A 27,612-nucleotide genomic window follows, 5' to 3' on the forward strand; every position below is an offset into this window, starting at 1 on the left:
GGAAGCACAATGGTGACAATTCCTGGGTACAACACCTAAAAACTCAAGCAGCAAAACAAAAAGATGAGCAAGTGGGACTCCATTAGACTATCATACAGCAAAAAAAAAAAAAAACTAAAAGACATCCTATGGAATGGGGAAATTATTTGCAAGCCAGGTATCTAATAAAGGGTTAACATCCAAAAACATAAAGAACTCATATAACTCAACAGCAAAAACACAAAAAATCCAACTAAAAAATGGGCAAAGGACCTGAACAGGCTTTTTTCTTTATAAGATACATGAATGGCCAACAAGTACGTGAAAAGATGCTCAATGCAAATCAAACCACAATATGCTAAATCAGTTCTCGCCTGTTAGAACCGGCATGAATAAGCCATAAATGGTGCTGAGGATGTGAGGAAAGGGGGAATCGTGCACTGCTGGTGGGACTGTAAACCGGTATAGCCACTATCATACAGTGGTACAGCCACTGGTACAGTACAGAGAACTCTCAAAAACTTGAAAATGTGGTGTGTGTGGATGTATAGTAAAATATTACTCAGTCATAAAGAAGGAAATCCTGCCATTTGCAGGATTGGATAAATCTTGAGGGCATTATGCTCAAGTGAAATAAGCCAGACACAAGACGACAAATTACCCTGTAAGTTCACTTATATACAGAATCTTAAAAAACCAAATAACAAAACTTATAGAAAAAGATCAGATTTGTGAGGGAAGGAGTGGAGGGGAGAACGGGGGGACAGGACACTATGACAAAGAGGTCAAAAGACAGAACTTCCAGTTAAAAGAGAAACAAGTACTAGGAATATAATGTACAACATGATGACTAAACACCGCTAGGTGATATATATTAAAGTTGGCAACAATAGATCCTAAGAATTCTCTTCAGAAAAAAAGTTTCTCATTTTGCCTTTTCAAGAGATGATGAATTAAGACTATATATATATATATATATCTCAAACCACTATGATGTACACCTTAAACAAACACAATGATGTATGTGAATTAGATCAAAACTGGAGAAAAGAAAATCTTTCCAGCTGTGAGAATTAATGAAGAATCAAGTCCAGAGAAGGTCCCTCAATTATGGCGCTGAAATGCTCTCTGCACATCTTCCAAAGCTCTTGCTCTCCTTCAGCACCCATCTGACAAAGGCAACAGACACAGCGAGCGTGAGGCAGTGTGAGGGGAAGAGAACATCACTGTGATGCGTCAGGTGATCCACACCCTCGTTAGCTCCTAAAGGAAAATGGAGGACTTAACCATGCTGATCTAGGCCCACATAGTAAGAGCTCACATGTGGATCAGGAAGAACCTATAAAGTGCTGGGTGGACTGCTGGGTGTTTGAGGCATATGCCCGCGTTTTACTGACATCAAACTGTTTATCTCCACGTTATGCATGAGAAGTCAATGGCCTGACCAAAATCATGGATCGAATCAGAGGCAGAGACTTGATGGAACTCAGGCCGTGAGTGGCCTAAAGGATGATTTTCATGATTAGGAAACTTGGGGAAAAAAATAAACAGAGTTTGTACTCCCAAGAGACAGTCACCGATGTGTTGACCAGTGCCGTAACTCAGAGGAACTAAGACGCTGGACTACGTTCTCCGGGACTTCCGAGCAGCACATACTGCCCCTCTCCTTTCTTTCTATGGCGGGGGAGCCAAGCCTCCAAACTGACAAATGGCTTGCCCAAGCTCACTCGGCAGTCATTTGGCCTGACCACATCAAACACGTTGCCTGGTTACTTCACAAGTGTAGGCTTCTCCCCTACTAGAATGTTAAGTTCAGCTGAGCAAGACCTGAGAATTTCTCACGTGCTTAGCACAATGCTCAGAATATTAGCTCATAATCTGCTGTCATCTATCATATAACAGTTTCCAATACACACCCATATTTCTCTGACAATTCCACTGAGCATGTACCATCTTCCCTGGGAACAAGAGAACCTTGGAGAACACTGGAAGCACAGGATGATCCAGTGTGAAATTCACCCTTGCCTGACCTACGGGTAGCTCTCAGGTGGGGCAGTAATCACATGACCATATACATTCCCAGTTGTTGTATACAATCTAAAATTAAGGTTCAGTTATCATATGCTGTAAAATCAGAAGGGCTTCAAATGGCCGAATCCCGAGTTTCCCTCCCCACTGTTTTCATGCCCACGTTTGGGGAGCAGTCTGTGGGTTTATTCCAACAAGCCAATCACAACTTCCCAAAGGAATTAGGAATTTCCCTTTGCTGATATTCCAAAGCCTCCCAAAGCCCCCAGTTGTTTACTGGGTTCCTGAGTGCGATCCCCCTGTTGTCTTGCATAGCCTGCAGTGTCCCTAAGTGATATGTGGTTTCTCCCTCCCCTGGGCTGGACCAATAAACCACTGTCTACATGGTCAGAACAACAACAACAAAAGGGTGGTAATTCCTGATTCTATAGAGATCAAGTTTTCCTTTCCTTGGAACGCTGTTCAGTGTAATGTGCCAGCCTGGATGGGAGGGGAGTTTGGCGGAGAATGGATACATGAATATGTATGGTTAAGTCCCTTTGCTATTCACCTGAAACTATCATTGTTAAGTGGCTATACCAATACAAAATAAGAAGTTTAAAGTTTGGGGAAAAATAACATTTCCTTTCTTACATAACTGCCTACTATTGTAGGAAGAGGAGAGAGGCTGGGAACAAGGAGCTACTGCTCAAACATCTATGCCGTCTCCCATACTACGGCACAGCAATGCCATAGTCTGATAGGTGACACGGAATGGGTGGGGGCCATGGGGAAAATGAGCCCTAGAATCAGGCTATACAAATTCCAAAGTACGGTCTACTAAGCATACCCATGAGCTAAGTGAGAAAGAAAAGTGTCCGCTAGGGATTCAATGCCTGGCAAAATGAGGTCTCTACTGACCAACCTCGTATCCAGCTATGACTGAAGAGATACTGTTCCAGGGACGGCATCAGGGACACTGCATTGTAGAATGTCAGCTGTTGGAGGTCAAAGATTCTACCGAACCACGCTCACTTCTGACTCTCACCCGTGCCTGAAGATCTGTCCAATCGAAGTACTGAGCACACACAGAGAAGCGTGTTACTCTATGAAGCATTCGGAAAGAATGTGACTTGGGCCTCAGTGAAGTTACGGGACTGCCCAGAATGTTAAGGCTTCCCACACAGCTCGACAGGGGAAGGCTTGACAGCGGAATTCTTAAGTGTGAGCTGGAACCTTTGAGTCTGGGTCACTTCTAGCCACAACTCCGCATACTCTGAGGTCCTTCACAAGCTATGCTGAAGACAGCCCCTCTCCAGCCTATTACCCATGTGCCTTTCTTTTAAAAGTGACCACATGTACTGATTATTCCCAAGGGCAGGTTCTTCTGTACTTACTGATCCTTCCCGGCAGACAGATGGCAAATGATTATTTCAAGAACTGTGGAAGTAAAAGGAGCATCTACTAAGAGATGAGGCAGCTGGAATTCAGACCAAATCCTTCACTCTACAACCTCAAAGTAGAAGGGAGGCAAAACAGGGAAAACGACATCAGCCACTCTTCCTCACTATCCAATGGGAAGAGGTATGGACGACAACATATCATTAGAGTCCACGCTCCATCTGCATCACAGCAAAGACTAGAGAAAGTCCAAACGCCGGCCCAGAGCTGGGAGTGCGAGGCCACAGGGTGGCAGAAGTCCAAGATGGTTGGAAGCAGGATATGGTTTCCAACTCAGTCTCAATCTTCCACCTAAATTCTCACCCCCAGAAAAGACACATGGACGCCAGCCACCTCAAAAGCTAGGTTTGTATTAGGTTCCAAAGTGGTAGAACTCCGGAGCTGTACTATAACCAACCTGGTCCCCACCTCAGCTAAGCCCCACAAAGACAACATCATACAAAACTGTATTTACAGGTAAACCAGTTAAAAATTAAAGGTGTGTACAAAAGTAGGCAGGATAGCCAAAAATATCAATGCAAGAAAGCTTTGGGAAAAGGGACACTGTATTCCACACCAGAACCTGGGGGCAATGGATTATGTACCAGGCAAGGAGAAGGGTACAAATCTTGGTGCCAATTTTAGGGGAAACCTGTCGCTCCTGGAAAAGAGTGGATGGGGAAGAGCTACTAGCTTTAATATTACAAAGTCTTAATTATCACCACCCTTCTTCTGTCACAGAAATTCACAGCCCCATGGTGAGGGAAATAAAGTCTCTGATAAGCCCCACAGGAAAAGGAAGAGCTCAGAAGGCATAGCGAGTCCGGATGTCCTCAAGCTTCTTGGACACCTCAGGTGGGGTTCGGTCCAGTTCTTCAGAGACATTCTTCTGTTTGTTGGGCTCCATGGAGTTGAACTGTTCACAGAGATCTCCATCAATCACATTCTAAGACATGGAAAGATGGGAGAGAAAGAAAAAGGTGAGATGCCCAAAGAAAATGGCACATGCTAAAGCAGCAATGCCAGGAAAAGTTTTTTTCTCCCTCAGATATCTGAATTCCAGTTATAGTGCCAGGAACACTATTCAAAATTGCCTGAGGAAAACTGGGTGAAAGCTTTTCTCTGGCTATGGTCTGTCCTGAGGGAAGAGGTCTCTGAATGTCACTAACTATTCCTCCCCCATAAATCCATCCCCCCAGTGCTCCTTCAAGACTCTGCTGATTTTTAAGGGTGGGACGCCCAAAGGTAAGACTGGTTAAATGGGCTGAGAATCCCCCTTTCCAACCCGAGTTTCCAAGAAAGACCTACCTTAACAGGGAAATAGTAGGAACGAAAGCTGAGGTGGTCTCGCCCACAGAGAGGGGGGTGCTCAGACCGGAGGTGCATTTCCACATGCTGGAAGAAGTCATGGTCCTGGCGGAAAAAAACAAAGGATCAATCACTAAAGAAAAAAGATTTCAACTACTAGTCTATGGTTTACAAAGGCACAGTGAACAGATAGGCCATTGATTTTTACCACCCAAGCAGATGTGAAATAACTGTTCCTCACTAAAACCTAAATGAAAACCCCTTTGTATTTGCAGAATATGAGAGAAAACACCATAAGCAAAGAGTGGTTTGTGAAGTCAGATTCCTAATCCCATCTTCCTCGGCTACAACTACATAAACCAAATTTAGCCAATCCCAGACTTGACCCTAGGAAGCATTAAGTACCCAGTCCACACCCCACCCCATCTGGTGTGGCTCTGGGGCTTCCACCCCTGACTATCCTATGGTCACATCAGAAAACTGAACCCCTGGCATATAAACATCAATGACTTTCCCCAAGGGAAAAAGTCAAGATTCCTTTCTCCCAGATACTCCTGTCACCTTACAAAAATTCCACAACACTCCTAGTTGCATATGAACACAAACTGGACTGCCCTCTTAGGCCAACTTAACACTAAGGAACAACCCAAGGAATGAAAAGCCAGAGGAGTGTGGAAGATGTTACCTCATGGGATGTGAATGGGACAAGGATGCCAATGCCTCCTGACAAAGTGGTGTAGACAAGCGATTCTGAGCCTCCAGGGATCAGCGTGGTCTTCTGTAAGGAAAGTACTGTTTCGCCCACATGATAGTTCATTATCACTTCTGCCTGCAAGTCAAAAACCAGACTAGTCACTATGTGTGCCCTCAGAAGACTGTTCCAGATTCCCAAGAGCAAACTGCACTTCCAAAGGGCAGATTTCACCACCTTGATAAATTCATAAATTATTAAAATTTAAACATACTTTGAAATGTTCTTAGCACAGAGTTTAACACCTTCACAAACATGCTGAAAGTAGATAATTTCTGATTTATAACTGAAACACATTTTTGTTAAATATCAAGTTTGCAAAAAAGGAAGAAACAAGCAAAGTTTAAAAAACTGCAATCTATAGGCTTGTCTTCTAAAGTAAAATGGATCTTTTTTTAAAGTTCAGTGCTACAAAAGACACCTACAGAAGAGGAAAGCCCAGGACACACTGAAGGAAGAGCTGGTTAGTGTCCTGAGTGAGCCTGTGCAACCACAGTTTCCAAGGAGCCCACTATGTGCGGAAGAAATTCACAATGCTAAAATGTCTCAGGAAAATCTGTTCTATCATGAGAACACGGTAGTCGCTTGGTTATCTTGTGTCAAAGCCACCATGCAGTCACGTGCACTGTGGATGAAACACTAAAGAAATGCTTCCTTGGTGAAGGTCCTGATGCCCCTCCTTGGGGTCGCTTCCACAAGCCTACCTTCTGAGAGGCCCCGTTGAGCAAGCCCCGGTCCCACAGGGCTTTGTTTCCAGTGGGATCCTCGTCCACTTCATCATTGGTGTTGGGTGGGAGCCGCACCTAAAATGATGAGACACAAATCAGAGAGCTGGGTTCTGCACTCACTGACCTTGGTCACCAAGCAGCATGTCTGCCCCAGGTCCCTGCAAGCAAACCTGGGGGCACTGCATTTGGCAGACCTGAGCCAGCACCTGTTCTGGTGTCCAGTAAGTGAGAAACTCAAGAGCTATTCAAGAAAATCCAGACTGGGCTTTAAAACATAAGCCAAGGGTGAGGAGAGAGGCTCGAGAGGGAGGAGACAACATGTTTAATTATGGTGATTCGCTGGTGCGGCAGAAACCAACACAACACTGTAAAGCAATCTTCTTCCAACTGAAAAATAAAATACAAAGAAAGCCCCCAATTCTGGCAAAGAGTGAGAGTCTTAGTCCTCAGTTCAAACTCAATCTATCATTATTAAGTCACTTGGCATGGGGAAGAAGGCAGTGAACAGCAGGATGGGGGCAGAGGAAGCTAAAAGAATGTTACACCCATTTTTACTTTCCAAATTAGAGATTACAGTATTACCACAAATTGGGCCACTTTTTTCACACATCACTGTAACCCAAGTAAAAATCAACTTACCACACAAATGTTGCCAAACTTGTCTGCCCCAGCCACAGTATCATAGTCAAGGAGACTAGCTGTGGTCACCCATCGGGGGTAGGTATCATCAGCAAAGATGATGAGCTGGTTCTCATTACGCTTGTAGCGAACCCAGATGAAACTTTCTTGGACATCAGATACAATTACCCTGTGTCCAATTGTCTGGATCCCAGAGATGTAGTTGGCGATATGCTGGGAAAAACAAGGACAGCAAGGTATAACCCTGGGGTGCAGAATCAACAGGAAAAGTCCAGGTCACCCTAACTGCTACATAGATAGGGTCTAAAGAATGGCACACACCAAAGAACAGCAATCAGCAAGAACTTCCTAGAAGGTGGGAAAAAGCTGACTAGTTTTAACGTGGTGGGAAAATATGCTTAATTGTCAGTTTAACTCCTTACAGACACAAGCAGGATAGAAATCTGGCTCTTGAAGTAAAGAAGCCAAGAAACCTACTTATTCTTCCCCTTCTCAAGAGCCTAACTGTTAGCCCAGGAAGACAAAGACGGTCCGGATAAAGACACGATTTTAACAGCTGCTGTCCACCACCATGCTCGGGTCTTCTTCCTCACAAGCTAGATCAGGACCCTCCACCAGCATATTTACCTTGTTCTCACACTTGCGGAGTAACTTCTTCTTTCCGAGGTCATAGACTCGCAGAAGTTTTCCCACACCAATCAACACTCTCCCTTGGAATGGGGCAATAGCAGCAGGGACCTCTTCCACTGGAGTCTGTGAGAGGATAAACAGGTGATGCGGCTGTTTTCAACACATACAGCTACACGCCCTCAACCCCAAACGACTTTACAGGCATCTGTCAGGAAGACAGACAATGAGACCTTCTTTGGCTCATCAGAGAAAATAAACCCACACATATAATGAACAGTCCCTATAAAACCAGGTGTTTGGGTAAACAGATCAGAAACACTCTATTTTGGCAAGTGGATCAATGAATGCCATAGGTGAAAAGAAGTCCTGGTACCTGATGAACACTGCCCCAGAGCCGATGTTAACTAAAGTGGCACCATTAACTGAAAGTGAAGCCTCAGTATCAGAGAAGTGACTGGGGCGTGTGGAGGGAGAGGAAAAGAGTGCTAGAGACAAGTAAAGGAGACACAGTGACTTTAGCACAAAGAAGGCTCTGTGAAATAGTTATTTCCTATAGTAACATGCCCCTTGTGGAAGGCCAAGAGAAATCACATTCATGTGCTGTCAGTGTAGAAGAGAGATGAAGAATTCCTTAAAAAAAAAAAAAAAAAAAATATATATATATATGACCTTATATATGTTATATATATATATCTATAACATGACCTTAATTCTGTAGAACTGCTGAATTCTGGTCACAAATGGCTGCCTACTTAGTAAGCCAAGAAAATACGGGGCTCATTAGTTATGCATCTATTCCCCTTTGAGGGTGGTTAGCATACAGGCCTCCAGGCGGACCAGCAGGCAGTGGCGTGTCACTGGAGCATTTTTCACGTGCCACTAAGAGAAGGGTCAGAAAGACCTGATCCACGACTGATACAAAACTGGTTACGTCTAAAAGACTTAGGGGCTTCCCAGGTGGCTCAGTGGTAAAGAATCGTCTGCCTGCCAATGTGGAAACACGGGTTCAATCTTTTGGTCGGAAAGATCCCCTGGAAAAGGAAATGACTACCTACTCCAGTATTCTTGCCTGGAAAAACCCATGGACAGAGGAGCCTGGTGGGCTGCAGTCCGTGGGGATGCAAGAGTTGGACACAACTTAAGAGACTAAACAACAACAAGTAGGACTTAAGATCCAGGAAAGCCACTGTCTGGTTCCTACCTTGTGCAAAAACTCCAGCTTTTCCCCATTGTTCACGAGCTTGTAGGTATAGACAAAGCCCCCAGCGACAGATCGGGGATTCAGTATCAGGTCTTTGGCCACGCCCACCAGCACATACCAGTCATCACCAGTGTTGGAGAACCTGCATACAGCCACGCTGCATTTTCAAAGAAAGGATCAGGAGTCAGGCATTAGGCACAGCCCAGAGAACTCCCATTCCAGTCTTCAAAACCTTGCATGGTCAGAGCCCCTTACCTAAAAGCAGCTTCATTCTGTTCCAGCTGGACAAGGTCTAATGTGTTCCCCTGAATAGGATTCATCACTCGGATCACAGAGGCCCACTGCCCATTGCCAGCCTTAGGAGCCCCAAAAATGGACTCGGGGAGGTTTTCATTGAGGAATGCTGCTGCCATCTCTGCGGCCAGCTCTCGCTCATCCTCTCCTGCTGCTTCTACCATTTCCTAAATCCAAAGAAGCAAGAAGAGTTGGTGCGTTCAGAGGTGGGTGCTGGGTGAGAAGTGGACAAACAAGAACACCTCCAGGAGGTGTTCACAATACACAAAGCAGCAAAGTCTGTCCACCAAAATCATTATTCCCCAAAATGAAGATCAAAGGGAGAGGCGTACAAATAAGGGAAAGAGGAAAAGATAACTAAGGGGAAACTAAAATCATCAGTCGTGGTGAACACTTGAGAAACGTGAAGATGAAGACTGATTGCTTCCTCTCTTCTGGGCCAGATACAGTTTTACATAGTGGGGACTATTTGTTTTTGCTGAGAAATAATTTCTGGAAGGAGATGGTATTGTGAGGAATACAAAAGCTGTCTTCTTTGGGCCCAAATTCAGGAAAGATATAACACAGGCTATTTTGGAAGTTCCAGGAGAGAAGAACTGTTCCAGAGAAGAATAAATACTGTTCTAGTATTTATTGATTGAATAAATCCAGGTCAACGTTTTAGTCCTAAGTCATAAGAAAGTCCCTGAAAAACAAAGGACTGTGGCAAAGGACTGTTTGAAGGACCTGAAAAGACTCTGGATCTTTAAATATAACAAAGGCATTAGACATCAATTACACAGAGGTTTAAACATGGTTTCACAAGATTGCCTTTTTATTGAACCCTGAAGGTCAACTGCATTACCTCTGCCATCTGCTGCTTCCTCTGAGCTTTAGTGGCCTCAGTGTAGGCATTGTGGTCAGTCTCAATGATGATAAGATTGTTACTTTCAGGGTGGATAACAAATTTCCTGGGTGTGTACTGCAGTGGAAAGGCTACTTGATTGAAGACAGCACCCAGCTTCTCCAATGCCAAAATCCTATGGCAAAAGGCAAGGAGTTAATAGGTCACCCACTCAGGACCAAGAAACTGGTGTTGAAAGGGTCAGTAAGCAGTCACAGCTCTAATATCAGCATTGGGGAACATGAAACAATACCCTTATCATCTAGAAGATTATGCACAAAAGACAGGAGATCTGGGAAGGGCCTTTTATTTCAGCAACAGCCCATCACTGTTCAGAGTGATTCCAGTTTCCCCCAGTAAAATTTACCTTAGAACCCTCAAAGATCTGTTTTATCCCTCCAATGATAACGTGATAGTGAAAAGTTAAAATCTCTTTTTGCACTGCAATTACCCGAATATATGTGATTATTTGTGTGACAGTGTTTCATAAAATAAAGTGAATGCCATCCTGAACGAAAATCACCTAGGCTTTAGGAAACCCACACAATGCAGAAAGAGATGGCAAGTATGAGATCTACAACCTCTGTCAAGCAGACAGAAATGTTCATAAGTCAAATTATGTGCAAAATAAGCAGAACTCAGATGCTCTTAAAAATATAGACACTTCAAAGTGCTGAGAGAAAAAAAAAAAAGCTAATTAAGAATCATTTAAAAAGAGTACATTACAAACACCAGAACATTTTCTACAAGACTATGATTGGCAACATTCCAGGGCTTACCTGGTGGGTCAGTGGTAAAGAACCCGCCTACCAATGCAAGAGACATGGGTTTGAACCCTGTGGTCAGGAAGATTCCCTGGAGAAGGAAATGACAATCCACTCTAATATTCTTGCCTGGGAAATCCCATGGACAGAGGAGTCTGGCAGGCTATAGTCCATGGGGTCACAAAAGAGTTGGACACGACTCAGCAACTCAACAACACTCTACTCCCATAAATATCCAAAATACTATGAGGGGGTAATGAGCAAGGTTCATTTCTTTGAAGACATAAATCAAATACTTCACCAAATTCAGACTTAAATTGAAGAAAGTGGGGAAAACCACTAGACCATTCAGCTATGACCTAAATCAAATCCCTTATGATTATACAGGGAAAGTGAGAAACAGATTTAAGGGACTAGATCTGACAGACAGAGTGCCTGATAAACTATGGACGGAGGTCAGTGACATTGTACAGGAGACAGGGATCAAGACCATTCCCAAGAAAAAGAAACACAAAAAAGCAAAATGGCTAACTGAGGAGGCCTTACAAATAGCTGTGAAAAGGAGAAGTGAAAAGCAAAGGAGAAAAGGAAAAATATACCCATTTGAATGCAGAGTTCCAAAGAATAGCCAGGAGATAAGAAAGCCTTCCTCAGTGATCAGTGCAAAGAAATAGAGGAAAACAATACAATAGGAAAGACCAGAGATCTCTTCAAGAAAATTAGAGATACTAAGGGAATATTTCATGCAAAGATGGGCTCAATAAAGGACAGAAATGGTATGGACCTAACAGAAGCAGAAGATATTAAGAAGAGATGGCAAGAATACACAGAATAACTATACAAAAAAGATTTTACGACCCAGATAATCACGATGGTGTGATCACTCACCTAGAGGCAGACATCCTTGAATGCAAAGTCAAGTGGGCCTAGGAAAAATCACTACGAACAAAGCTAGTGGAGGTGATGGAATTCCAGTTGAGCTATTTCAAATCCTAAAAGATGATGCTGTTAAAGTGCTGCACTCAAAATGTCAGCAAATCTGGAAAACTCAAAAGTGGCCACAGGACTGGAAAAGGTCAGTTTTCATCTCAATCCCTAAGAAAGGCAATGCCAAGGAATGACCAAACTACCACACAATTGCACTCATCTCACACGCTAGTAAAGTAATGCTCAAAATTCTCCAAGTCAGGCTTCAGCAATACATGAACCATGAACTTCCAGATGTTCAAGCCAGTTTTAGAAAAGGCAGAGGAACCAGAGATCAAATTGCTAACATTTGCTGGATCATCGAAAAAGCAAGACAGTTCCAGAAAAACATCTATTTCTGGTTTATTGACTACGCCAAAGCCTTTGACTATGTGGATCACAATAAACTGTGGAAAATTCTGAAGGAGATGGGAATACCAGACCACCTGACCTGCCTCTTGAGAAACCTGTATGCAGGTCAAGAGGCAAGTTAGAACTAGATGTGGACCAACAGACTGGTTCCAAATAGGAAAAGGAATACGTCAAGGCTGTATATTGTCACCCTGCTTATTTAACTTATAAGCAGAGTACATCATGAGAAACACTGGGCTGGAGGAAGCACAAGCTGGAATCAAGATTGTTGGGAGAAATAGCAATAACCTCAGATATGCAGATGACACCACTGTTATGGCAGAAAGTAAAGAACTAAAGAGCCTCTTGATGAAAGTGAAAGAGGACAGCAAAAAAGTTGGCTTAAAGCTTAACATTCAGAAAACTAAGATCATGGTGTCCGGTCCCATCGCTTCATGGTAAATATATGGAGAAATAGTGGAAACAGTGCCTGACTTTATTTTTGGGGGCTCCAGAATCACTGCAGATGGTGATTGCAGCCATGAAATTAAAAGACGCTTACTTCTTGGAAAGAAAGTTATCACTAGTCTAGACAGCATATTAAATAGCAGAGACATTACTTTGTCAACAAAGGTCCATCTAGTCAAGGCTATGGTTTTTCCAGTAGTCGTGTATGGATGTGAGAGTTGGACTATAAAGAAAGTGAGCGCCGAAGAACTGATGCTTTTGAACTGATGTTGGAGATCCAACCAGTCCATGCTAAAGGAGATCAGTCCTGGGTGTTCATTGGGAGGACTGATGTTGAAGCTGAAACTCCAATACTTTGGCCACATGATGCAAAGAGTTGACTCATTTGAAAAGATCCTGATGTTGGGAAAGATTGAAGGCAGGAAGAGAAGGGGACAACAGAGGATGAGATGGTTGAATGGCATCAGAGACTCAATGGACATGAGTTTGGGTAACCTCCAGGAGCTGGTGATGGACAGGGAGGCCTGGCGTGCTGCGGTTCATGGGGTCGCCAAGAGTTGGACACGACTGAGCTGAACTTACCAACATGTGAGTTAAAAAAAAAAAAAAATCAACTGCTAAACAGTAAAGACTGTCACTCTCTAAGAAAAAAAAAGAGAAAATATCTGCAAATCATGTTATAAGATAACTGTATACAGAATATAAAAAGAACTCTTATAATTCAATAATAAAAAGACAATAATCCAATATACCTCACTAATGAAATTGTAAAATGGTGTAGCAACTTGAGAAAGCAGTGTAGCAGTTTCTAAAAAAGTTAAACAGTTACTAGCAATTCCATTCTTACAGGTATACACCCAAGAAAAAAGAAAATATACACACAAATAGACCCTTGTACACGAGTGTTCACAGCAACATTATTCGTAATAGTCACCATGGAAATGAGTGGTTCTGACAGTAAGTACCATGACCAGTGGTGTATAAACTGTGTTCCCAAGAATTCTGCTTACATGTTTCACATGCAAGACACACAGCACACAGCAGTCTTCCCTGATTTTCTTCTGGGAGGAAAATGCTGATGCTTTAAAAAAAAAAAAACTGAAAATCTGTGGTGTTGTCAAAATTTACAGGAATCCAGGAAATTGCACATGTCAATAAAACAACTAAAGAACCCATGGATGAGGCTAAGACTTAACAGGCAGAGATGTGTGTGAAAAGCATTCCAAGAACAAGTGCAGAGATAACAAACCAGGAAGGAACATATGGAGGTGTGCAGGGAGAACAAATGTGCTGGAGCCAAAGATGCTGAAGCTTAAAAACAGAGAGAACGGCGATGATAAAGTTCCTGAAAGCTTCTGCAAGCAAATCTAGGAGTTCACCTGACTAAGTAATAAGTGATTCATATACCAAGAGGCCAGAGTTCCATTGTAAACAAACAACAGTTGTAACTAGAACACATGAATGGCACTGGTAACATTAAAGAGTTAAAAAAGAAAACAAAACTAAACCAACCACCAAAATCTGACAAAGTCAAAACTGACTAGGTTATCTTCCATCTTGCAATACAGACAGTGCTCACTCCAATGTGATCAGTATAAATAACCTGTCAACCAGCAAAAGGTCTAAATTAATTTTGAGGTTAATAAATAAGATATAACACTGCAAATGCAAGACACAGTGAGAAAAGACAATCAGTGATCCAACAATGCTTGCTATAACACTAATTCAACAGCATGGCCCTGGAAAACAAGAATCTTAAATCTCAGAGACTGAACTACATTGCCAAATATGAAAACATGGTCCTAAAGTCTTAACAGAAGCTAAAACTCCCACACACCGAAACTTGGCTACCAGGTACTCAAATCCTGAGCCAATGAAGGTTTCAATTACAACACACCAGTCCCAGGGCAGAGTCGGCTCTGTGCCAACCTCTCGTGGTGCTTCAGCCTTGGGACTCTCTCACCTCAGGGTATTGGTGGATATGGCCACAATGCCCTCAGGGCACTGTTCAGAGGCGAAGCCAGAGGCAAATTCCAGGGTCTCATAAGACAGGGGAGTGAGATGGAAACGAGACTGGTAAGAATAGCTCAACCATGAGCGGCTTGACATGGCCAGCACCTGAAGAAAGAAAAACATCTCCAATAAGCTTGGGAAAAGCCCAAACAAACATGATGTACTAACCCAATTACTCTGTCCCCAGATTTCAGTGTGTGAAATACCCCAAGGCATTTTAGAAACCTAAAAGGCTACCTTAAGAAAGAGAGGTCTACAGAAGGGTCAGTGCAGCATTTGCTACAAGTGCTGGCTCCTAGCCAGCAATCACTCAATCTAGGATCCTGGGCTCCATGTGTGTAAAAGGAAAATACCAACACAAAGCTCCAGAGCTGCAAGGATTCAACTGCAGTAACAAGTAAAGAACTGGCAGGTCCCTCAGCAACACTGACATTCTTAACTACAAAGAATACAATGTTTCCTGGCCTCTTTCACATTGCACAGTAAGTCACAATACCTATACCAGTTTACTCCTAGGTAGTGGTATCCTACATGGGAGGTTTCCAGCTAACTCTCAGTTCACTCCATTTGCTCAGCCTCAGGGCTGAAGGGATATTCTAACGCACCTATAACTTAATCATGGCACAGTGCCATGGAACCTCAGTTAAGAAGCTCTAGATTAAAGGACTCAAGATTTATTGCATGAAGGAACTGAATCAAGATAAGTTAATGTCCAACTAACTGACTAACTACAACACTTGTGAATTAATGACAGCAAGATTTATGCCACAGGGCTCAGTTGATGCCACTAACATCCAAAAACTTACTGCCCCTTTCATTACTTACTGCCTCCTGGCCTTGCATCCGGACACGAAAGAGTTTCACAGGACGGGACCCCAGGTACCTAGTGCGGGTGTCAGACAGGTCCCCAGTGACAGGGTCCAGGACAGTTCTCAGCAACACACCGTTCTAATAAAAATGAGAGGTGTTTAAGGCCTAGGCATAATGGAAGCTTCTTTAGCTACCCTATTTCCGTTGGAAGAAAATGACGAGGTGGTTTAAATATATAGTCATCAGCCAGCCATTCATTCATTTTCCTAAACCACTCACTCAAATAGTTACTGAGCATTTACTAAGTGAAAAGCAGTTTCCTTTCATCATATATCCTTAAAATTTTTTACCCTTTATGTTAAACCCTTTACAATTTTAAGATACATGTACCGTTTAATATACCCATGCCTATTGTGGTCTCTAAATACATTTCCCTTAAAAAAAAATAAGAATCCTGAGAGAAATAGCTTATTCCAGCCTGAAGCAAGAGTGTTCCAGATGCATGTGGAGCACTTCCTTCTGCCAGAAGGAAGCCCCCAAAGATAGTGGGCACCTGTTAATTGGACAAAGGAAGCAACTTCAAAAGGAAAATTCCCACTTTTCTAAATTGTGGGAACTTAGTATCTAAAACAAAGACTGTGATAGTCTGATGTAAATCTAAAAATCTGCAAATGTTATCTAAAATTAAAACAAAAACAAACATTTCATCAGTCTTCATTGGAGACTGCTATGGCACCAACCTCTTACTCTAAAAAATAAGTAAACAAAGGGGGAAAAGTGAAGTATTTATCCAAGAACTCGGGTCTGAAGGCCGTGATGCAGTCCCCATGGCAGTGGTAGTACAGCTAGATGCACCATCCAGAATCAGAAACATGCGCTCTGCCCTGGGGATGAGGAAGAATCGCGCTGTGATTTTCTGGGAGGCCAGCACATGCGTAGGATGGGAAGTAGGAAATTCCCTAAGAAAAATGATCTGATTTCTTTTTAACAAGCTGAGACAGTTGTTAAAAGAAACATGAGGACTTCTCTGGTGGCCCAGTGAGTGAGACCCTGTGCTCCCAATGCAGGGGACCCGGTTTCAATCCCGGTTAGGGAACAAGATCACACACGCTTCAACCAAGACCTGACACAGTCAAATAAATAATAAAACAATGTGAGAGGATTAAGCAGATAAAAACTGGACAGTTTTATGCAGATTCTGAGTAGAACCAAAAGTAAAAACATTTTTCAGAACAGAAAAAAAGGGAGAAAATGAGAACATGGGGGTATCAGAAGCTATTAAGGAACTTAAATTCTGTTAAGCATGATAGTAAAGCTTCAAAATGCACACACATACTCCTGTTACAGCTACATTCTCAAATTCTTATAGATGACACTATACTGGATCTGCCTTAAAAGAGAAGAGAAGAGAAGGGAGAGGCAAAATGCTGATAACTGGTAATGGGTACATGGAGGTTCATTTCATTAGTCTAACTCCTGGGCACGTTTGAGAATTTCTAAATTAGGAAGTAAAATTAAAAAGCAAACAGTTCCCTGGGCTAGGCAAAAAAAAAAAAAAAGGATATGGTCAAAACCCCTGACACTCTGTTTCTTGCGTTCCTGCCTTTCATGCCATGAAGAGCCTAGGTGTTTTGATAACAGGGAACACGGAGGGGCCCTTTATTGTTAATGGAGCCCATCATGAACAGTGAGGCCCTCTGTATCCATGGATTCTGAATCCACGATTCAACCAATCACAGATCAAAAATATTTCAGGGGGAAAAAAAAGCAGAAAATTCCAAAAAATAAACTTGAATTGGCTGCAAATGTACAACAACTATTTATACAGCATTTACCTTCTATTAGGTAATTAAGTAATCTAGAGATGATTTAATTAAAGGTTATGAGAATATACAACCATTATGCCATTTTATATAAGGGACTTGAGTATCCTCTGATTTTTGGTATCCAAGGGAGATCCTGGAACCAACCCCAAGGACATTGAGGAACAACTGGATCATAGTCTCACAAACTGCAAACCGTGAAAGCCATAGGCAATATAGTTCTGCCCCAAAACAGTCACTGCTAAGCAATTTTATCAGACTCTATAAAATACTTTTTTCCAGGCCTGATTTCTTCTAAATTAGAGCTAAAACAAGTGGAACCGAGAGCAAAACTGATCACTTTTCATAATGTGGGTAACTAAAACACAGGCACAGAAAATACCTGCCTTAAACAAAGCAGTCATGAAGTAAAAGATGCCCTGACCCCAGGAGTGTGTTTCTGGATCTCTTACCTGGAGTCCAATATTTAGGTACAAGAAGCCAATAGAACCTCTCTCCCCCAGTTCATCCTGCTTCTCAGTCCCACCCATTTCCACAATACATAAGGACTCAGGCTGGGCCGGGAGAGCCTGCATGCTCAAAGGCTGCAAACAGTCCTAAAGAGGAAAGAGAAAATAAAATACAGCAAGTGACCAACTTTGGGAAAAAACCTGCCCAGAAAAATCTATTTCTTAAAAGTGAAGAACAGCTCTTTTTTGTGGACACGGAAAACCTGAAGAATGAGTTCTCAACAGGTATGGGGGTCACTAGAGAACTAAACCTTAAAACAAGCTCTGCGGAGGACTGGGCTTTCTCTTTTTTGTAGAAGTGGATAATGGTAAAAGTAAATAAGCACAGGGCACCTCTTTAAAGTCATCTAAGGCTCTTTTCTGTAAACATAGTCTTGGATTTTGTTTTTGTTTGTTTAAACTAAAAAAGGGAATCAGGACTTAAGCCAAAGAAACATTTGGTAGTCTTAGATCAGTCATTTTAAAGCACTGCAGAAGATTCCTGAGGTGTGCTGCTACAATAATCAGAAGCAGAAGTATAGATTCAGGGCCCAGCCCAGGTGGAAGACCCTTGAAGGTGAGGGTGACACTCACTGAGGGGTCCAAGGAGATGATCCTGACAGTGTTGTCCACCAGCCCCACAGCCAGGAAGCGAGACCGCTGCTCTCCAGGGGGCACATTGGCCAGACTCATGCACACCACGTCTGCTGACATCTCCTTCCGCTCCGTGTACTCGTTCAGCTGTCCTGACTGCAGGATTGAAGACAGGGGTCACAGACCATGCCACCCCACCCCCAACTCCTGAGCCTGGAGAAGAATGGGGGCTTGCTAAGTAAGTTCTTTTTTGCTTCCTCTCACTCTTCTTACTATAATTGGTGACCAAGAATTTCTCTACTTGAGGTTCCAAGACAAATCTTCAGGCTAATGGCATGCAAAATTACTGACAAGATAATCAAGAGACCTTTAACAAGTATAATGCATCACAAACTTCCTAAGCCAACCTAGATCTCAGGAAATGAAAATATATCACTGTTTTATCTGTTCATAAAAAGACTCATGGGTGAAACAGAATTCAAACATGGCAGTTAGAGACAAAACATTTCAATCATAGATACAGTTACACTATACAAGTTGGTCACATCCAGAGATTTCTTGAGAGTATAATTAAATATGGCTATCTTTCCATATGTAAAAGTAAAACAAAATTTTCTGAAACTAAATCAGATTGCAGAAATTAAACACATAGCAAATATCTGGTGGAAAAAAGTGTGAAGGTCAGAAAAAGCATTTCATTGCTAAGACGGCATTTCATAACTCCAGTTTAAGAATTAAAGACATGAAAATGTATCCTCTCCAACTTCCAGTAAAGGACTTTCCCTCATTTCTCCTTGTGAATATATAATCTAGACACCTGGATTGCAGCTCCCATCTTCAACTCTGAACTCTACACTAAGTCCCACTGCTGCTGCTAAGTCACTTCAGTCGTGTCCGACTCTGTGCGATCCCATAGATGGCAGCCCACCAGGCTCCCCAGTCCCTGGGATTCTCCAGGCAAGCATACTGGAGTTGACTGCCATTTCCTTCTCCAATGCATGAAAGTGAAAAATGAAAGTGAAGTCGCTCAGTAAGTCATGTCCGACTCTTAGTGACCCCATGGACTGCAGCCTACCAGGCTCCTCCGTCCATGGGATTTTCCAGGCAAGACTAAGTCCCACAGTGAACAGTAAAATAACATACGGGATCCATTTCAAAATAGACCAGCTCTCCTCCTGTTAGGGCGATCACCACTTGTCGCTGGTTCACCGCACATTTCACAATTGTTTTCTTCCCAGGAGTCTTCCACTCATTGACTCGCTTGTCTGCTCGGATGTGCCGAATCCCATCAGGATACACCTAGAGGCAGTAAGAGAAAAAAATCCCAACTTTAGCCATTTAGTGATTAGTGATTATAAGCATGACCCTCATACCATCGGATCTGTCAGATCTAGAGGCATTGCATTTGAAGCACCAGTGGGTCAATGACAAAAAGAGTTTAGGGGTTCCAGGCAAAGTTAACTTCAAAAAAGTTCATGTTTCACAGCATTAATTTCAAAGAAGTTCAAAGCTCATTAATGTGAACCCAGCAACCAACACCACAATGAAGTCAGAGAAAGGACAAAGTAAGGGAAGCAGGTAAGTAGCTCTCTGAGAATCCTCACCTGCACCAAGGCATCATCTCCTAACAAGGAGCAGGACAAGGTAGGGGTAGTGCCCAGAAACCCAGAGTCAGTCACTTCTTCTACAGTCTCCCCGATGGACAACACCAGTGTGGCATTCACGAAAGACACAATGATGTAGGCATCAAACTCATCTGAAAAGGAAAGAGAAGAAAGTAGCTGGTTAGCTGAGAATTCATTAGCTATAAAGCCAAATGAAACACACTAAGCATTCTCGTCAGAAGCCTTCCAAGGCACTTCTTCTATGTGGAGCCATCACACTCATGTGGCAAACAGCGTAGGATGATCCAAAAGATAATGGTCATAACAGCCTACAGATACACTTTGCTTCCTTAAATGGCTAAACAGTTAATAGAGTACACATGCCCACATCTAGTACCTTGGAAAACTATAATATTTTCCTGAGAACTTTGCTAGAAAAATGCAAGAAAAAAGTAAGAGGAAATTTTGAATACAATATTTTTGTATTCAAAATGTCTTTGTATTCAATTCAGTATGTATTGAAGCTAAAGCTTCTTTCAGGTGCCAGTCACAATCCATTAAGAGATACTCCCTATAACCAAAAAAGGTCTTCCCCTTTTTCTGAAAGAATCTTACATAGGAACATAAGACCTAATGAATGAAACAGTGACTATTTTGGCCTCCATGAGACTAAGTCATTCTAGGATACGGAGTTGGAAACTAAGAATCCTAGGATGTCCCAAAAGGAATGATGTAAGAACACTGTATAACCAGGAAGAGGGGTGGTGGTGGGGGGAGGTAGCTTATATTGTCAGCCCTTGACCTCTTTAACTTTTCATATTTAAAAATCCTAATGGTTCAGTGGTCATAAGAAATCCAATTAGAATCTGCTTTCCATTTAATAAAATGTATTTGGATAAACAAACACCAACAAGTTTTGAAAAGATGTCAGAGGCATACAAGCAACCCCAAAAGTTTCTCACGTACATCCCATAGTTAAAAGCTATTTCCTACACATTCCACCCCACAACATAGAACAATTTCTGTGTGTGTCTCCCATATTTAGAACAATGTTTGGCATAAAGCTTGATAAATGCTCAATAAATGTACATTCATTTTTTTAAAAGATGAATTGTGATTTTCCTACATTTTAATTTTCTGTTCAATTTCCCTCTTCCTGCCCCCTTCACACAGAAATCTGGCAAGCGAGGGCCAGAATGCCAAGTAGACGAGGTAATAGACTGGAGTGGCTACCTCACTCTTAGCAGAAGCAGTGAAAGCTTGCTGGAGCCCTTGTCTGAGTCCAACATCATAGGCCTGATCCATCCCACTCACATCAAGGACACAGTTTGGATTCTGATTGCTCCAAAAGTGTTCAGCTTAACTAACATTACTCAGTAGGCTCAGCAGAATTAGTGTTCTTTACAGAAAAGGGACCACATGAAAATGAATTAGGTTGGCCAAAAAAATTCATTCAAGTTTTTCAGTAACAGCTTAGAGAGAAATCTGAACAAATTTTCGACCAACCCAGTATTACTGGTGTAACCTATAATAGCATTCTGAATTAGGAGGATGTAAAATCAATCTAGTAGATGGCAATCAGCATTTTAAAAGATAAACATATAGAAATATAATTTATAATTTATTAAGGTTTAAGTACTGTCCTGAAAAACTTTTGCTTCAATTAATAACATGTGAGCACTGAATGAGTGGCTGAAAGGCAAAAATCGAAAGATGTTTCCAATGGGTATAATCTTAATGGTTACATCAGGGATCCAGAGGAACGTTCAATTTCCAAATCATCTGAAGTAATGCTGGACAAGCAAATAACTGGTTTCAGATGATTTCACATGCCTGGGGAACGCCTTATAAGAAGACTGCTCTGTAAAACTGTACTGTTCATCATCTTAAAATATTGAGCACAAAAAAAAAAAAAAAAAAAAATTGAGTACAGAGATGTCCATCCCTGAAGTGGATGTCCTAACAGCTTACAATAAAACCACCATCAGTCTTTAAGCAACACCAAACTTGAAAGCTTTACTCCAGCTCTATTTTTAAACTGGAAATCTCTGGTGTAAAAGTTAACAGGAATTGCTTAATTTTAACATTATATAAATAGTGTACTTTCCCACGTTCTCAACACTGAAACCTTGTATCTCAAAAGCTATGCCAGGGCAAATTAAAGCCAAACAATAAAGGGCTAAAACTGGCCAGGATTTCAGCTTCTTCCTTCAGTCAAGAGAGGAGGGTCTCCAGAAAAGAAACCACGCGTTTTTAACCTACATGTGGAGACTGAGGGGAGTGAGGAAAAGCAGCAGCCTGCGTCCTTATCCTCCCCCCAACTCAAGGCCCCAGACAGCTGAGGTGTAAAAATTAAACCAAGCTTGGTGGTCTGGGTCCTATGTTTGCCGGGCAGTTCAACAAGCAGTAGGCAATGGCTGCTGTCTGAAAGCTGCAAACGTCCACTCCCCTGTGAATGCTAAGCATTGAGACGTCTACCCTTCCCATTCTATGACCAGGAAAACCAAAAGCAGGCAGCAGCTCTGGCTCCTAGGCAGGCTTTAGGGTAAAAGCTGGACTAGGGAACAAAATAAAGATTCAGTCAAGGCAAATGCTAATGAACTATCAAGTCTATGTTGCCTTCTTCCAGAGGCTTCAAGTTTCATATAAAATACCATTAGTTCCTATGTCACTGAAGAATCTATTAGCATATGAGACCACATCTGTCTCAGGTAAGTGAGACTTCTGTCTGAGCACTGCGGAAGCAGCCCACAGAAGAGGGGATGAGCCCTTCTTTCTCTTGTCCTAGTACCTCAGGCTCAGCAGAGCCCACTCCAAGAGGAAGTGAGTGATCACCAAGATGACCGAGGCGTTCAATATCTCATTCTCACTCCATATTCAGACTACTCAAGTGTTTGTCTTGCCTCAGCACAGGCCTCACTAGACTCAAAAGAAAAAAGCAGGGGCTTGCTCCAGGGCCCAACCTTTCAGTTACACATGGAACATATAAAAACATCAAGGGAGAGTATGAAGTTAAGATCTTCTAGCTACAGGTCCTTTCGGCTTAATGGGAAGCAAATCAATCCTAGGTTCTACACTCTGTAGGAGAAAGTGACCCCTGCCTCTGACTACTCAACACACTGGCAGATGGGTGTGCACTATACAGTGCACACGGACAGCAAACTGCTAAGTTACCCTCTGAGAGATGCTATCAGGGCAGCCTCAATACTTTGTGCAACTCCCTCTCCCTGGGCAAACTCTGAGACCCCACGGTAGGCCCTAGCAGTAGGTACACACCTGTGGTGATCAGCACCTCCACCAGCCACCTGTGGAAGAGAAAAAAAGGCTTGGTATTGGTAGTGTGCATCACCAAGTACCAGCCAAGGTTAGTAGTTGCCTGGAAGACTGCAGCATGTGTGCACATGTGGAATAGTAACTTAGGAAATCCGGAAAGAGAATGAACTGAGAACTTGACCTCTTTTATGGGTGAAAACCCAAATTATAGTTCCTAAAGAGTAAAATTTATCAGGATTTAATAGTTTCCTAGATGTGAGTATTTAGAGGAGGAAACATTTTAGTGACAAGCTCCATCAGGCAATAAAGCGCTCACCTCTAACTTATCAAACATCACCCCAAAGCCTTTCCTGGTTCTCAAACACATGCCTCTTCCCTCTCCTCTATCCCCTCCTGGCAACAATGTGCCTTATCATACCAGAACACATAACAGTTTTGTATACTTCTTTTTTAGATGACATATGCTCTGAGAATAGAATCCTATCTTAATTACAAAGCAGCAGGATGAGAATACTGAACTTGTCCTAGTAAACCAACATGACCCAGACTCACTTAGTCAAATGAACACTGGGTTGAGATTCGGGAGACAAAGCTTTCAGTCTCTATTACCTATGTGCTCTATCTTGAGACAGTCAACATCTGTGATTTTCAGCCTTCTCCAAAAAAAATGAGGGATAAGTTTCCTGCAAAAAAATGAAGGGTAACTTTCCTGCAAATCTAAATCGATTTTACAATAAAAGTTTAATAAGTCAAAACAAAAAACAAACAAAAAAAAAGGAGCACACTAGGTTTAATCACAAAGGCTCTTTCTAGTTCACAGTCTAGAGCCTTCATATCAACCAGCCCCCAAGGTAAAGGTGAACATCAACACTGACCAGTTTATGACCACTTTATGAAGACAATACAAAACTGGGGAAATCTTTCAAAACCAATCATCCAATAAATACCTTCTCAGCTAAAATGAACCTACTGATTTCCTACTCACTTATTTCTCTCTACTCAGATAGGATTCCAATGCCCACATGAAGATAAAATTCACTGTGTATTCTATTAATAGAAAGAGATTTCCCTCCTACACATTTCCCAGGTCCCTTAAACTTGTTCCACACAACCAAAACATCTAAAAAGCAGGAAGATTTCCAGCTGTTTTCTTGAAAAAGCTTTGTATTCTGGCCAGTTTCACATCCCTGAGGGAACAAGAGGAAAATGAGGTCTAGGAATAGAAATGACCTACAACCCCAAAGAATCAAAGGGAAAATGAGAACTGAGTTTTATTTCTAAGGGACTGAAATTCAGTTGTCACAAGAGTTTTCTGCTATTGCATTAATATGCATTTTCACATAACTTTCAAATTTTTAGGATGAGGTGACCATTTTTATTCAGGAGCTCAGACTTCCTCTTTCTTCCATTCCTTTTCCACTCACCCTAAAATTCTGCTTCAATCAACCTCCACTTCCCTTAAAAACAACTACTGTACCTATTGAACAGAACAGCAACAAACCTCTTAACATCCAGAATACCTTCAATTTCACTGTGATTTCAACACAACAGGAGAAAACATCATAGAAGAAGCCAAAACTTTTCCTTACATCATACCTCTAACATATAGAAAGAGTACCTTAATGATGAAGATAGTTAAACAACCGATATACGATAGCTCTATCTATGATACTGAAGTGTCTATGTACTGAGTATGAACAGCCACCCTGTGTGCCTCTTACCCTTGTGTACAAAATGTAGTAAGTGAAAGCATCTTGATTTGGAGCCTCAAAAACAGTGTTGAGTCAAAAAGTTTCTAGTATATGAAGTGACATAGAAGTATTATGAATGCAGCCTCTTAAGCTTCTACTGTCAGTGGCACCTGGACCCTCATTCAGACCTCTGCGAAAGGGCTGCTTACCTTCAATGTGCCGACGCACTGTCCAGACAGCATTGGGGTTACCGGGTAGCTCTGAGACAGCCATTTCTGATACCTGACAGGAAGGAGACAAACCACAGACCCAGTGAGTGTGAAACTCGGCTCCTTGCTTACAATCACACTAGATAATACAGTTCCTATAATATAGCAGTGCTCACAATGTACACTGGATTAAACACTGGAACCAACTAGTCAAACAGAACATTAAGAACCAAAAGGCTAGAAGTACTGTCAATTGTCAAAACTGACTTCAGCAAGAAGTGATGGAACATCTAGGACAGCTGCCGCAGCCAAGGCCAAATGCTTCCTTTTGAGTGTAACATGCCTGCATCCTCCACAAAAAGCAAGCATGTGGGAATGAAAGAGTTCATCTCAATTAGCATCCTTTCCTTTGCTCCCTTAAGGCGAAATTCCACATCTCTTCACATAACAATTCAAATGCCACATCCTTTAGAAAAAATCTTCCCTTATTTTCTGGGCTGGCAGTCATCTCTTCCTCCTATAAATTCTCATATGAATCACAACCATCACCTCTTAGGACACTTATCTAAAAGTAATCTGAGGAACTGTTTTGTCCTTCCTACTAGATTTTTATGCCCTTTAATGTCAGAGTCAAGAATCCTCTGAATGTCGTATAGACTCTCAAATGAGAATAAATAAAAAATGTAAGATAAACTCAAAATGATCTAGAGGAGAAAACAAGATGTGGGCTAAACATTAATTGTCTATAATATCCTTCCAATTTTTCAAATCTAAGACCATCTAAGATAAAAACTTTATTAAATATTTTTAAACGATCCAGAGATAAAAAGGCAGCCTATCATTTTGTACAACTGAACAGTGGAACTACATTTTACAGGAAGAACTCAAGAATATATATGAAAGGCATTTTATCCTTTTGTTGGTTTATTGATGTAACGGTAACAGGAGTACCTGGTCATGGTACAGGACAGTCTTGGAAAATTTTGCGATCAATAAAACATAAATGTCAATATGCTGCACTACCTGACAGTGATCCTGCTCAACTGAGACCATAATCTAGTCGAACAAGATTCAACAAATAGATACACCGGAACAAAGCAATGCCCAACAATTTAATAAAAAATATTTTTGCATAACACAGATTTTTTTAAATAGAATTAGAAAAAATCAGGAGGCAACAGAGGACTCAAAAACAATGATTCTTCATCAGGTTCTTTATCTCCCAACACCGTACACAAAGTTTTGTTAATGCATGTATGCATTTTTTTGTGTTTGAGTACTTACTTTCACCAGATGATCATTGGGATCCAAAGAGCAGCAAGTACCTTACCAAGAACTATTGGTCTAAATTAGATTCAAGTCATTGAAATTTTGATGACTTGATGAATATTTGGGCAGTCAAAACTTTTTAAATCCCCTGAGATGGCAATATTAATAGCTAACATTTATTAAACAGTTACTATAAGCAAGAACTTGACCAAGTGCTTCTTTTGCATTCTCATTTAATTCATACAGCAATCTTTAAGGCAGATGCTATTAAGCCCATTTTACAGAAGAGGAAACAAAAGCTTAGTAACAGCTATTAAGTAGAGCCAAAATTCAAAACAAAGGTCACCCTGCCTGTGTTCCAATAAAAATTTACAAAAAACAGGTAGTGGGCCTTTTAACAGCCTGGAGTTTGCCAACCCCAACTGCTAAAAGTAACTGCCATAGGAAGATTTATTTTATTCCTAACAAAATCAAGCCCAGGGCTTGCTAAAAGGCATCAACACAAGAACCATGATGAGAAGAGGATATGGGATTTGAGAAGATAATTTTGAGTGTCCATTTCACCTAAAAAGTCCAACAATAAAGGAGTCATTAAATAAATTCTGATCCATCCACTGTGGCGGTATATTGCAAAAACATTAAGAATTGTACGACTTAAAAACACACAGTAATAAGAAATAAACTTAGTAAGATATAAATATATATACATTGTATTTAACATAGTTAAAAATGTAAGTATTTAAAAGCTATGCAGAAAGATCAAGACTAAAATGAGATGCAATAAAATGTACCATGCAGACTTTTCAACCTACACATTGTGGCATGTGAACCTGGAACTAATAGTTGTTTTTCCCCTTTGATATCCATTTGCCAAACTTTTTAAGTGCCTATTGTGTTAACATGTTAAAGATTAGGAAATTTAAACTGTAAACTTTATGGAAACAGGTGAAGAAGAAAACATTTTTGTTTCATATAAACACTGAATACATCTTTGATCTCATCAGAATAAAGCCTTAGGCTGCTTTGCCAGCGCTTCCCTCCAAACCCTGCATATGATCTAGAAATTCCAATCTTACCTCAAGTCCATGCCTTAACACTCTGAGAGATGACCTCGGCCCCCTACCACAGGCCACATAGAGCTGGGGAGTGTCTTCATTGGCCAGATCAGCTATCTGCATAAAGAAAAGCGGGGGAAATGTCTACTTGTGCTACTTTTCCACACACAAATTAGATTATTCTCAGGGGGACAAACCACTTTTTTAGTTTTTACTAGGCTTAAATATTACTACAGGCCCTGGGCACATGGAGTGAAAAAAAGACCCAGTGTCCCAAAAAGCAAGCAGTTTGAAGCAGCAAGTTTTAAGAACAAACAAAGCTTTTATCAGTTCCTTGTTTTGGTCACACAGCACGTGGGATCTTAGTTCTCTAA

General features: G+C 41.6%; 1 protein-coding gene across 1 annotated transcript in view; it reads right to left on the minus strand.

The window, feature by feature from the left end:
- Nucleotides 1–3,777: 3,777 nt before the first annotated feature.
- SF3B3 (splicing factor 3b subunit 3) overlaps nucleotides 3,778–27,612 on the minus strand; it is a 38,566-nt gene continuing 14,731 nt past the window's right edge. Inside the window, exons 10-26 of the mRNA XM_065924978.1 lie at nucleotides 27,260–27,355; nucleotides 24,915–24,987; nucleotides 19,742–19,893; nucleotides 19,281–19,436; nucleotides 18,138–18,293; nucleotides 17,508–17,651; nucleotides 15,248–15,370; nucleotides 14,373–14,527; nucleotides 9,822–9,996; nucleotides 8,939–9,144; nucleotides 8,684–8,840; nucleotides 7,480–7,605; nucleotides 6,853–7,065; nucleotides 6,190–6,288; nucleotides 5,420–5,563; nucleotides 4,735–4,839; nucleotides 3,778–4,372 (exon numbers count right to left, since the gene is read on the minus strand). Of these exons, the coding sequence (XP_065781050.1) occupies nucleotides 4,232–4,372; nucleotides 4,735–4,839; nucleotides 5,420–5,563; nucleotides 6,190–6,288; nucleotides 6,853–7,065; nucleotides 7,480–7,605; nucleotides 8,684–8,840; nucleotides 8,939–9,144; nucleotides 9,822–9,996; nucleotides 14,373–14,527; nucleotides 15,248–15,370; nucleotides 17,508–17,651; nucleotides 18,138–18,293; nucleotides 19,281–19,436; nucleotides 19,742–19,893; nucleotides 24,915–24,987; nucleotides 27,260–27,355 (2,421 nt within the window). The 3' untranslated portion in view covers nucleotides 3,778–4,231. The remainder of the gene's footprint in view (nucleotides 4,373–4,734; nucleotides 4,840–5,419; nucleotides 5,564–6,189; nucleotides 6,289–6,852; nucleotides 7,066–7,479; nucleotides 7,606–8,683; nucleotides 8,841–8,938; nucleotides 9,145–9,821; nucleotides 9,997–14,372; nucleotides 14,528–15,247; nucleotides 15,371–17,507; nucleotides 17,652–18,137; nucleotides 18,294–19,280; nucleotides 19,437–19,741; nucleotides 19,894–24,914; nucleotides 24,988–27,259; nucleotides 27,356–27,612) is intronic.

The sequence above is a fragment of the Muntiacus reevesi genome, chromosome 2 (genome assembly GCF_963930625.1).
Source record: "Muntiacus reevesi chromosome 2, mMunRee1.1, whole genome shotgun sequence".
NCBI classification, from domain to species: domain Eukaryota; kingdom Metazoa; phylum Chordata; class Mammalia; order Artiodactyla; family Cervidae; genus Muntiacus; species Muntiacus reevesi.